Here is a 12,631-nt window from a genome sequence, read left to right on the forward strand (position 1 = left end):
GAAGAGATAATATGGGATCAATTATGGCAGGTGTTTGGCAGTAATATAAAGAGGGATAACAAAGATACATAAGAGGCGATCTTAATTTCTGGCTATGATTAATGTGATTATGATCATGTCCCCTCTAGTGTCCATACTTCAGAAAGGACAATGAAAAAACCAGAAGTGGTTTATCAAGAAAACATAATTTTGGTTACAGAAAATATTTATTGAAGTAAGAAACTAGAGAAATTCAAACTTTGTAAACTTTAAAAAACACTGAAGCTGATCTGAGACACCTGACTAGTCTGTTGGTATGTGTACATGGGGAATTAATGGATATTATCAGATACTGTGATCTGTAGGAAAATAGCACTGTGAGCTCTGTGAGTGGAGACTAAAATACTAGAAATTGTAAACAGCATCAGACATGCATTCTCTGTGGCTTACACATATCATTGCTAGCCCCTATCTCCTACTCTTCAAAACAGTGCTGACCTTTTGAATTCACAGTGCAATGCATGGCTTCTTTCTTTCTTCTCAGCATCACATGCCTGCCATGAGGGCAAATGGAAGACCTGGTGCCAGGCACAGACAGATTGCATTTGTTTTTTTCCATTCTCAGTCCTCTGCTACAGATATGCCACTTCCACAGGACGCATTCTCATAAGTACTCTTATTACTTAACAGTAAATAGTGGCACATATGTCTCTCTGAAAAATATGTTGCAGTAGTTCCTTTATATTGTGGGGAAAACACCAAATAAATGACCTCTGTTATGCAGATCAAACAAATTGTAGAGTCATTTTTCCTGAATATGTCCATGGGAAATATCCACAACTAAAAGGCTCTCCTGGAACATCATCTGGAGTTCCAAAGTCCCAGATTCAAGGCATCTCCACCTGGACAATCTAAACTGCAAGCATTCAAATGCTCTGCCTTCTGTGTAAAGCCCTGGGTTCATGCTTGGTCATATTGGATCATCTGGGACATTCAGGCAGAGGTGTAAAAGAGCTCTGTGGGAGGCAGGGTGTTGACCAGACGTATGCAACTTTTAGATAAAGGAGTACTACCTCCTCCTGCAATGTGTCTGAGTAAGTGTCCCAGGCTTCAGTTGCCAGTCACTAAAAATGCTTAGCTCATGTCTTCCAAAGTCCAAATCTTACAACCCACTGACTTCATATTTAAATAGACTTTAAGGCTTAAGACTTCTGTGGAAGTCATCTCATGTGGTATCTGGTAACCCTGCATTGATCCCTTTGGCAGCAGATGTAGATGGACTCAGCTTGTGCAATCCTGCTACTCTAAGGGGCTTTTTACTTGTGTGTTAAACTGTAGCTAGCACCATTGAAATTGGAAGAAATAGTCACAAATCAAGCTCCTGTACGCTGGGGGGGAAAAAAACCAAACCCCAAAAAACCAAACACACCCCCCCCCAAAAAAAAACAAACCCAAAACCAACCCAAACCAAAAATCCCCAACCAAACCCAAGCCCCCCCTGTTGCTTCTCTAAGTGCAGTGAAGTAGGAAATTCCCGAGGCAGCTGCAGGTGGCTGGTGCTCTGACCACTCTCCTATGACCAACCAGCTGCACATTTCTCAACGTCTCTAACGCCAAAACCACACTCTGGCTCTCTGCTGTGCTCTGCAGTGCTAGGGGGAGCCCAGCTCTGCCTCAGGATTACCGGAGGCCGGGCAGGGACGGGGCCGGGTTTGGGCTCGGAGCGGAGCACCCCGGCAAGTGGGATTCCCACGGCAGCCCAGCTATACCAAGTGCTGTCTTTTTCATTGCCTGGAGGGACAGCATTTTGGGCCGCGCTGCAGCAGCCCTCACAGCGTTGGGGAACGCCGCAAACGCCCGCTCGGGCTGGTGTAAGGTAGAGGGAGTCAGGCCAAGATGTCCGTTCAGCCCCGCAGCGGCCGCCCGGCACGGCCGGGCTCCCGCACCCGGTACCAGCGGCGGCGGGGCCCGCTCAGTCACATGGAGGCGCCATTTCCTCTGCCCTTGCTTTGCCCTTAAAGCCGCCGCGGTGCCGCCGGCGCCTCGCCCCGCACGGGGCGGTTGCGGACGGGCGACGCGTCCCCGTCTGCCCCCACCGCACACTGCCCGGCGGAGAGGCGGGGGTGGCTGCGGCAGGGGACGGGGTAGAGGCTCTGCTAAAAACAGCCCTCGCCTAATAAAGTGATGGGGCCCGGTGCCTGCGCCCTATAAATACGCTCGGTGCGCGGCCGGCGGGCTTTGGCCGGCGCGGCTCGGCTCTGCAGGCGGGGCGGTGCAGTCAGCACAGCAGGTCCGCCAGTGCCGCCGCCTCCGCTGCCAGGACAACCCCGGCCCCCGCACCCCGCCACCCCAGCGAGATGCCCCGGGTAGACGCAGACCTCAAACTGGACTTTAAAGATGTCCTGGTCAGACCTAAAAGGAGCAGCCTCAAAAGCAGAGCAGAGGTGGGGGCATCCAAACCCAGCATGCTTTTCCTCCCCCTTCTCAACGCTTAACTTCCTTAACCCGCCTTCCCCCCCCCGCTTTATTTTTATTCCCCGGTCTAGCCAGCAATGCCCTCTCCGATCGAGACGCCCTTTGCGTGGCGGGGGGATGCCGCTGCTCCCGGGAGGGGAGGACGGGGCCGGGTTTGCGAAGTCCGCCGCGTGTCCCCCTCCCCGGCCCCAGGGGAGCCGGGGGTGGCCGGTGCCGCGCTGGCCTCCCTCGCTCCTCAAGCTGAAATATAAGGGGGCAGTGGGGAATTGCTAGCTCCTAACAGCTACCTCTGCGGTGCTGACCGGGGCCTGACCTCCGCTGTCGGAGGGGGCGGTGGCGGCGAACCAGCAGCGCTGCGGGACAGGGGTGTCCGGTTACCCGCCCCGCAGCTTGGGCCGGCAGAAGCCGGTGGTGACACCTGACAGGCAGCGTTGCCCTCAGTCTCGGGGGCTGTGGGCGGTGCTGGTACCGAGGAACTGATGTGCTTAAAAAAAAAAAAAAAAAAAAAAAAAAAAATTTGTAATAAAAACCCCCCGAAGACGCGGGGGAAGGCTTCTCAGAGGGCAGGGTGCCCCGTCATCGGGGCTACTGAGCGAAGTCACATCAAACCTGGGGCAATGGGTGAATTTCACTCTCTCTTGGGTTTCACCCTCGTGTCACCTGCGTGTGTAGAGCCCTGGAGTCCCCTGGGGCTCTGTGTGCCTGCTGACCACTGTTAGCCGGAACAGTTCTGTGGTTCTCTCTCATCAGCGATCGGGAAAGACCCCGGGAAATCAATCCAGTAAGGATCGATTGCATCCACAAAAAAAGATGGCTGCCTCAGGATCGAAGGTGCCTTCTCGTTTACCCCGCATAACCCCAAGGTTAACAAAGGATTTAGTTTGACTAAAGAAGGAATTATGTTGTGTTGGAGGATGAAAAGAGGATTAAGATTTTCTTCAGGGGACATGGAGGTGTAAGAGAGAGAGACTGAGGTAGAAAGGGAAAGTGAAACAGGGAGGCTGTGTTTACTATAGGCCTATGGCCAGGGATTTTGAGGGCAGCAGCTAAGCAAAACCTCTTTGCCATCATAAGGTGTGAGAGGCCCCCTCAGCAGAAAGCTGATCTCTAGTAAGTAATTTTTAATTTATGATGAACAGTGTCCCAGCCGAGTAACTCCTCATTGTGTGCAATTTCTGCACATGAAGCCTCTGGGCACTTTCAAGCCATTTGTTTGGGGACCTACAGATCTCTCCTTAAAATTCACTGTGCCGGCCTGGCAAACAGGTGGAGCTGTGCTCCACCGACTAAGTGGCAGGCACATGGCTCCTTCAAGTGCAGTGTGTTGTATATTTAGCAGGGTGCAGGCTGTGGAAAGAAGGGCTGTTGGGAAGGGAAAACGATAGGAGGAACATGAGCTGATATGGCAGGGTTGTAACGGGTGGCTCTGATGAACTGTTAAAACATTGCAGATGAGGAAAAGTGCGTGTCATGAGAGGGTCAGTGAAAACCGATGAAGGTTAAGAAATTGGACACCATCACTGAGGCTGTGGCAACAGGGATAAACAGAGTCTGCGAGAGCCAGATCTGAAATGGACAGCCCCAGTCTGCTTCAAAACAAGAATATAAATAAATAGTTCTGGCAGAGGAACAGAGGCAGCATACTACAGTGCCTGCTACCCAGCAAGCTGCTGCTTTGAAGCTTATATCAGGAAGCGTCTGCTTCTCTGGTGTGAATGCCTCGTTTTGCGCAAGGATAGCTTTTTATACAGTGACTAGAGTTAAGTCAGCTTCCTAGAGAGACAGTTTGGGATGTTTGCAGATCTTCCTGTAGGTTTGCTATGTTGGTACTTGTTTCTGATTCCTTTTACGTCTTCATTTTCCATGGTTGCTTTCTATTTTTGAAAAGATATCAGAAAATGTGATGCTTGAATTTGAATTGGTCAGAGCAAGGGTGGGAGTGGGAACAGCATCATCTGTCTGTGTGGTCTTGGTACTCACATAGCCTATTCTTGCATTGGCTGGGCTTGCTCATGCACTCTGTCCATTGCAAGTTCAACAGACAAGTTTCCTGTAGAAAGTTGTTAATTTAATTTTTAAAAAATTAATTAAGTCCACAAGAGCAGCACAGTTTGCCAAAATAGGTAGAGAGAATGGCAACCAGCATGATCAACAGTTGACTGATTTCCACATGAGGAAAAACGTAAACATACCAGGATAATTCAGTATGGAGAAGAAGCAGCTGTGGAGGATATCCTAAAAGTCCATAAAGTGAGGAGTGGAATGGAAAAGGGGAAACTGAGTAGTAGCTGTTGTTTATCTCTCATAAAACAAGAAAAAGCACTGAATGTATTTACCAGGCAAAGATTGTGGTTTTTATGCAACGTATTTGTCTTATTGCTAGTGGATATTGGAGAGGCTTAAAGGTGTGAAGAACTAAAAAAATTACAAGGCAAGTTCTTGCTTTGTCCTGTGTCTATTTTGCAGTATTTTGGTGTCTTTTCGGAAACATAATTCTTCTCCTTTCTGATGTTCCTTTGAAAGAGATGTTTTTCCTTTGTAAAACCACAGGGCAATGGTTCTGGTGCTGGCATCTGTGTGGAATTGGTTGTGGAATACTTTTGTGTCCCCTGCTCTTGGTTCTAGTTAATACATTGTGATAAGAGGGAGTAAAGTAAATTGCATTTTCATACTTGTTTCATACCCATGTTCTTCATACGATTTTCTAATGTTAGCTGCAGCTAAAGAATGTTTTGTCATCCATGATGGCTGGAGAATTAGACCTCTGATAGTAGATATGAGAAAGGGTAGTCTCCATTAAGATAGATCTTAGCTTGTTCACTAGTGACCCTTCACTTACAAGCTTATAGGAGAACCTGATTCAGAGTTTATCACTTAGGCACCAAGTTCTTTCTCCTACACCAATCAGTAATAAATCCCTCACAATATTAATCAGAATCTAGCCTGCAATTTGGAAGTGCTCAAAATGGGTTTTAATTGAATGGTAAAAAAATCCTGTATTTTTTTCTGTTGTTTTCTTTCTCGTGATGGATTTCAGTTTAGTTTAGGTCTCCAAACGTTACTGGGTTAAAGTTGCAGGGAGGATTAGTGAAAACTGAAAGAGCCTCTGTTTTCACTAGAGACTAAACTAATATCTTAGAGTTGTATTTTTTTTTTCCCTTTTGAGCATTTTCCCATAGGTCGGAAGGTCTTAGGTAAGCCAGTGAGAACTGATCTAATTTGATAATACTCTTTGCAGATGTAAGGAAAAAAATGCCTGATGTTACTGTGATCATTTGAAGGTGCTGATGAAGAATATCTTTGAAGGTGAAGGCAGATACAGTTTTAAGACATTAACTTAGAAACTAGCAGCTTCTTGGTTTATCAAGGCAAGGCATGACTGTTCATATTGTACGGCAAGAGTGCTGGTAACTGTGACCAAAAGAGCACACTTTATTATATGGTCATTCACCTTAAAGAGTGGGATAAAGTCCTCTATGCCCTGGAGACAGAGTGAGTTGTAATTCTGACTTCTTTGGAGTTAGGACTTCAACTTAAGTTTTTCAGGCAGCATACAAACAGCTGAGATTACTTCTGTCTACAATAACCCAGAGTCCTCATTGTCCTTTCTTTCCAAGCCCTTCTGCCTTTTTCCTTTTCATTTTTCAATTTTATTTTGATTCTTTTTCTTAAGTAAGAGCTCTATTTAATGCAGAAAACATTGTTTTAAATTTTTTTTCTTGTTTGGAAGGCGGAATTGTAAAACATAAAAATAAAAAAAATCATGTAACAGTGGAACAAAAGGAACAGGAAATGTGAGGAAAATGGAGAAGCTGTGTCTAAACATGCTGTATCTGAAATCTGTGGCAAAACTTGTGTAAGATTTCAATCAGTTACTCAAAAGAATGCATGTCTGTTCACTGCAGGTTGACCTCACGCGCACCTTCACCTTCCGTAACTCCAAGCAGACATACACAGGAATTCCCATTATAGTGGCAAACATGGACACTGTGGGAACATTTGAAATGGCTGTGGTTATGGCAAAAGTAAGTCTCTACTCTCATTTCTGCAACAGTTGGAAGCTGCTGGTTTTTTAGCTAAATTTGTTGGAGAACAGGGTAATGTGAGTTTAAAACTCACAGTGACCCTTCACTCACAGTGACTCAGAATAAAAAAAAGCAGGTGTGCTTTCACAGCAACACAGTTACCACAAACAGGGCTCCTGATGTAAGGAAATACCTGTTGGAGATGCTTCCATACTGGGAAGCTTCATCTTGCATGTAGCTCAGCTTCAGGTGGAGCTTCTAGAGCTTAGTTTTTGAGGTCCTTTTGTGCTCTATGCCAGAAAAAAAAAAATTTAGCTGACAAGTTTTGAAAGTGTGGGTTATGGGATAGAGCTGCAGCACTTTCTAAGTTAATGAGCCTCTGTCACATTCAAAATACTGACAGTAGCTTAATGAAACATATCATAAACCTTGTCCTGAAAGGTTGGCTAAGTATGGCAAGTTGCTTTTGAAGAGCTGTTTGTAGTTGTCTGGTGTGTTATTCACTGTTACTGTATCTTCCAAGCAGGATGAGCCTATACTTAAAAAGTGGGTTTTCTAATGCCTTATTTTGCAGCTGAGGGAAAAATTACTGACTCAGACATTAATATCAGTTCTCTTGTTTTTTTTGCTAGCATGCAATGTTCACTGCAATTCACAAGCATTATTCTCTGGAAGAATGGAAACTGTTTGCTGCCAATCACCCAGAATGCCTTGAGGTACATTTTTCTACTGTAAATTATTATGGTTTATTGCTTTGTTCTGAACTCACATACACTGGAGTCTCTAGGGAATGCTGTTGTCAAGTGAGGTTTTGGGGAATGAAGATATTTGCTGTTCTTAAATTCATCAGGGGAAGTGGCTTGTCCTGATTTAAAAGAATGGCTACATGAGTCCATTATGAAAGTGCTTATATTAAGATGCTAAAAAGCGAAGTTTGTATTTGCCTGAAATGGAAACAGAGAAGTATGCTGAAGGAGGAAATACTTAGGAGTAGGTATGAGTGCTGTGCTTCGGTTGCTGTTGGGAGCTGTGGTAGTTCACCGATGTGAATTATTTTAAATAACCCAACTACACGCTAGCCCTGCACACCAGGGCCCGACAAAGTCTTTGCCATCAGGTGTGCAAGTGGATCTGGAGTCTACAGGCTGGAGGGGCAGAGGTGCTGGGCCCAGGCAGGGATGAGCATTGAAAGCTGTCAGAGCTTGTGTGTCCTCCACTTACCTTCTTGCACCAGAGCTCACTTTGTGCTATTTCTGGCTATGCTATCCCACTTGTTCACAGGGTCCTAGCCTCAGCCATTATGTTTAATAAATTTAAACATTGACTTAATTAGTGTCTTTCTCACATTCAGACTTCTTCTGTTCTTTTGACAGGCCCCTGTACCAGTAGAGGCGCTGTAAGTGTGCCTGGCCATCTCTCCCTCCTGCTCAAAGTTCAGTGCAGTTTTTGATCTTTCTCTGTATGGAAAAGATCCACAGTATTGTATCTTTACCCGTGGCACATTTCAGAATTATAAAGGCTATTGATTACAGAGTTGTCTGAAAGTGAACCTAGCACTTTGGCCACTTTGGATTACTTACATGCCACCATAGGGTAGAAAGTGGTCCCAGGAATGTCCTGTGTCTGAACACTTCCAAACTTAACTTATTTGTGGTACATAATGACTGGAATAGGATCTCCTATTCCTGTAGTGATTAAATACTGACTTGCACAGTGACCTTGGATTTCTGCAGAGGTTTTGTAGGCCAACAGCTGTGGAAACTATTTTTCTTTTGGAAAGAACTCATTGAAAGACAAAGGAAGAAGCAATCTGCTTGTTTTCAATGGTAGCTGACCTTGCTTGAGAAAGGGGATTAGACTACAAAATCTCCAGAGGACCTTTCCCAACAAAATTATTTTGTGATTCTGTAGATCACAGGAGTGCTTGTGAACTTAAAAGACCCAGATTTTACTCTCTGACAGAGCCCCAAATTTTGCCTAACTTCCTGGAAATATACCAAGTTAGGGCTTCATCTGTGTTCATGTTAATAGGAGTATGGCTGAACCTTGTTTGATCTCAGATGATTATATATGCCTGGATTCATATCCACTTGTGAATGAATGCTAGAAAGCTAATTTCCCTCTCTTCTATATCATTTAAACTAGACAGAAATAGCCCACTGATTTTCCCAGGAAAGTATTTATTTCATATTACATAGTGTGATTTTTCGCTAGTTACCAGCATAAGTCCTGCCAAGATTATGCAGGAAAAGACATACAAATTGTGTGTGTTTTTTTCAGTTTTTGCAACCTACTACTCTGTTTTGTTCTCTCTGTTATTTTAGCATGTAGCAGCAAGCTCAGGTAGTGGACAAGATGATTTGAAAAAGTTAACAAGTATTTTAGAGGCCATTCCAGCTATCAAATACATCTGCCTAGATGTGGCAAATGGCTATTCAGAGCATTTTGTGGAGTTTGTGAAGTCCGTCCGTGCCCTGTTCCCACATCACACCATCATGGTAAGTGTGTAGAAAGGCCGGAGGGTGGGGGGATGTGTGTGTGTGAATTCTGTCCAGGAACAGGACCCAGAGTTTGACTGGTAGGCATCAGATGCTAGAAAAGGAAGGGAAGCAAGGAAGGGTGTTTAATAGCAACAGTTTGGTATTGTCTGTCCATTGCTGATGCTTTCTGTAGGAATGTTTAGTGTGTGATCTGATACAGCTGTCTGTATGGAGGCATGGGAGGATCCAGTTCTTTTCCTATTTATGTCCTCCTTCACACACTAGATGAGATCTCTAATCATTAAGTGTATTAATTTTGGTGATTCCAAGCAGAGGTTTGCTGTGGGAATGTGCCAGCATTTCTGGTCAGCTGGGGCCAATGATTGTTAGATCACTATGAAGACAGATCAATGCAGACTGATCCTTGCCCATGATAAGAATGAAAGGGATGTTGGGCAGTTGTGAACAGCATTATCAGGGAGAAAAATGATCAGTGCTAGGGCTTTTTGTGGTCCTTTCTGTGATGTTACTCTCCCCTCTCAGAGTGCTAATTCATGTTTCCTTGAGCCCTTTTGCACCAAAAATAAGGTGTTAACATGGGCATAGAACTCCTAGCAGAAGAGCGCTACTGCTGCTTTCCCAGGGCTCTTGAAGAAATGCATCTGAATTGTTTGCATGAGAAAAGCAGAAATCCTCAAGCAAGCAACAGATCGGTAGTGAGGTTACCAGCCTTTCTTCAAGTCAGCGCAGCAAAAAATTAAGTTTAGGCATCACTTGCCTGCTTTCCCATGCCACAGATAAAGCTTCATGCATGTAAAGTAAATGTGAAGTAAGAATGTTCCTAAATCCGCATTCTCCCTTGGTTCAATAGAGATTAGCATGTTCAAGCAGCTCAGAAGAGGTTGCATTCCTTTCTTCCATGTCAGACGAAGGCAGTGTTTTTGCTTTGGAATGATGAAAAACTGAAGTGAGCTGAAATGCTTTTTGGATTCTGGGTTAGCATAGGCTGATGAATAGGAATTCTTCAACAGCTGCCAGGAGGGAGCCATTTTGGTATGATTGTATTTCCTTTGGAGAGAGAGATTTTGGAACTATGAAATGATAAATGTGGGCCTTCGGAGCTTTCTGCTTCATGTTCACTGCAGTGAGGGAAGAAGCCATTTCCTTGCTTTGGATCTGAAGTGTTGTCCCTAGTGACATGATTGCTCCAGTGCCTTTGTCTTTGAAGAGTTGTGGGAGGGAGCTTAAAGCACATAGTTAAAGCCAAAGATTATCTCTGTCAGGAGTGGAAAGAAAATTGTGTGTCATGCCCTCCTCCACCTCCCCGCTGGTTGCTGACTTTGCTGACTGAGGAGGGAACTCAACCAAGATGAATTCCCCAGAAGGCAGAGAAGGTCAATGTCAAAGTCAGATATCAAGACCAGATTTTAGTCCAGGGTGCTTAGGCCAGTCTCATCCACCTTCCACATCTGTTCAGCTGCCTTCCTAGTATCTCTGCTTTTGTGGCTAAGGTTATTGTTACTTCAGGTCTCATTGTCCTGACAGCACCACCTGCTTGAGCACATGTACAGCTCTGACCTGTTCAGTTGCCTTCTCTGATTGTAGCTCCTTTATCTGAACGTGGCTTAATATGGCTTATGTTTTTTTATCTCTGCACAGCAATAATTTCCACTCCTAAAAGCGTGCTAACAAACTTGGGGTGTTCAAAACCCTTCAGTTTTCCAAAGCCTCCAGAGTCTGTTCAATCCCTGAAGGTCTCTGATTCAACTAGACACCCACTTCTACCCTGCTTCCAAACTAATTCGCGTACTGTGCCAAAATGGCCTTTTGAAGCTGTTCCTGGCTGAAATGCAGGAGCTGGTCTAGGCTCCTTTTAATGATAATCTGTAAGACATGTCCTGCTGCTACCTGTTTGTTCTGATTGCTTTGGTGTGTCTGTGCTATGTCTGCAGTATGTTCTCTGCTGTTGGGACTTTCAAACAAAAGGGCTAGCAGTTAAATAGGTATAAAAATAAAGAAGCTTTCTCATAGCTGAAAGTGATCTCCAGGACCTTGTTTGCTTTCCTCAGCATGACTATTCATTCCACAGTCAGCTGCAGTGCAATACATAACAGTAACATAATCCTGGATCTCAAGGAATGTGTGTTCCCAGGGGCCATGTAATGGGTTCAGCTCTGAGGCTGAAAGGGGATGTGCAAAGCAGCTGTGGTTAATGTAGTACTCTCTGTGGCCAATACTGCCCTGCAGACCAAGGATGTCTCTTGTGTAACAACCTTTCAAATCCTTGTTTCTGTCTTTTTAAATACTTACTTTCATAATCATATGACCTTATATTCTTCCGCCTGGTTCTGACACAAGGTTTTTTCACTACTGCATTTTGTATTAATTTACAAATAAGGTAAGTTTCTCTATGGAACACAAAGGGTAGAGGAGACAAACAGGGACACAAATGACTTGTCTTAAATCACTCATCAGGTTGGGAATGGGGGAAGAAGGAATATTTAAGTCTTCTGAGTGTCCCACAAGTGCCTCCCAGAACCAGGAAGATCCTGAGGAGGATCACCCATTGGGGTGTTTTGCTATTGCACAGTGTTATAAGCATCAATTATGCTTGCTTGCTCGAGTCTAAAGAAAACCTTTAGTCAGCATTCATGATGGAGGATCAGAGCCTTTATATTACAGGTTGCATAGTCCTTATTTATTAGTTTAATTGTAGACTTTAGGATTATTCCATCACCCTGAAAGTCTGTTCACAAGTTAAGTTATCTTTGCCTGCAAGCTTTGCCAAGTTTTTATCCTGAATTTTTCTTTTCATGCTATTCCTCTGTTCGTTGTAGAACAGCAACCCTGAGGGGAGCAGGGAGTGTGGTAGGAAGAAGACTGAAGCAGGAGCACACTTGGAGATACAGTAGCACCCACAAGATGTGGGACAGAGAAGGAGACAAGCGGAATTGCAAAGTAGAAGCAGAGGGAAATACCAGGAGCCAGAAATTGTTGCTCCTCCTTGGAGTCAGTGGCAGAACTTTTCTGGGCCTTGGAGGCAGAAGGGAGGCAGGATTCAGTCAGAGAAAGCCATGCAGACTACTCCCAGTTCATCCCTGGAACACACACCAGAGTAAAATTGCATGTCTACCATGGATGGCATCTGAGAACAGGGGCCAGGCAGGATCCCAGGATAGGAGAGAGTGATGCTGCTGAGCCTGCCTCAGGTCAGACACAGTACTGAGTGCAAGCACCCACTGAGTGTGGCTCAGCCTTGCAAAGGGCATCTCCATCTCATGGTTAAGCACCCCTTACTTTCGTGGGTGGGAAGTGTCCTTTGGCCGTCTTCCTGATAATGTGGAGGCACAGACTGTGCTTTCCTCTAGGATACAGGAAGAAAGTTTGAGAACTGTTGTCATAGACACTTCTCCCCAGCTAGATCCATTGCCATTTGCCAGCAGCTTTCAATCAGTGCAGCAGTGTTCCTGTCTTAGGCAGTATGAGTTGATATTTATAGCAGGCTTTCATGAGGCACAGTATCAAATGCCTGACTGAAATTCAGAGGTGCTGCCCTATGTATTCACTAATTTTGTATCTCTGTCAGAGAAGCCGTTGTCTTTATAATCCTGTTAGGTAAAATCTTGATCTCATTAAAGTTAGAAGGGAAACTCCCTTTGACTTTTCTGATGC

The 12,631-nt window shown here is 44.8% G+C and overlaps 1 protein-coding gene across 3 annotated transcripts in view; it reads left to right on the forward strand.

Annotated features, from left to right (window-relative positions):
- Positions 1-1,991: 1,991 nt before the first annotated feature.
- The window catches only part of GMPR (guanosine monophosphate reductase), a 41,936-nt gene continuing 31,296 nt past the window's right edge, over positions 1,992-12,631 (forward strand). Inside the window, exons 1-4 of one of the 3 annotated variants that reach the window (XM_009085673.4) lie at positions 1,992-2,423; positions 6,360-6,479; positions 7,112-7,195; positions 8,804-8,977. In XM_009085673.4, the coding sequence (XP_009083921.1) occupies positions 2,337-2,423; positions 6,360-6,479; positions 7,112-7,195; positions 8,804-8,977 (465 nt within the window). In that variant the 5' untranslated portion in view covers positions 1,992-2,336. Of the gene's footprint in view, positions 2,424-2,479; positions 3,286-3,344; positions 3,565-6,359; positions 6,480-7,111; positions 7,196-8,803; positions 8,978-12,631 lie in introns of those variants that run through there. The other 2 variants (XM_050971606.1, XM_050971607.1) reach the window with 2 other exon arrangements.

The sequence above is a fragment of the Serinus canaria genome, chromosome 2 (assembly GCF_022539315.1).
Source record: "Serinus canaria isolate serCan28SL12 chromosome 2, serCan2020, whole genome shotgun sequence".
Lineage (NCBI taxonomy): Eukaryota > Metazoa > Chordata > Aves > Passeriformes > Fringillidae > Serinus > Serinus canaria.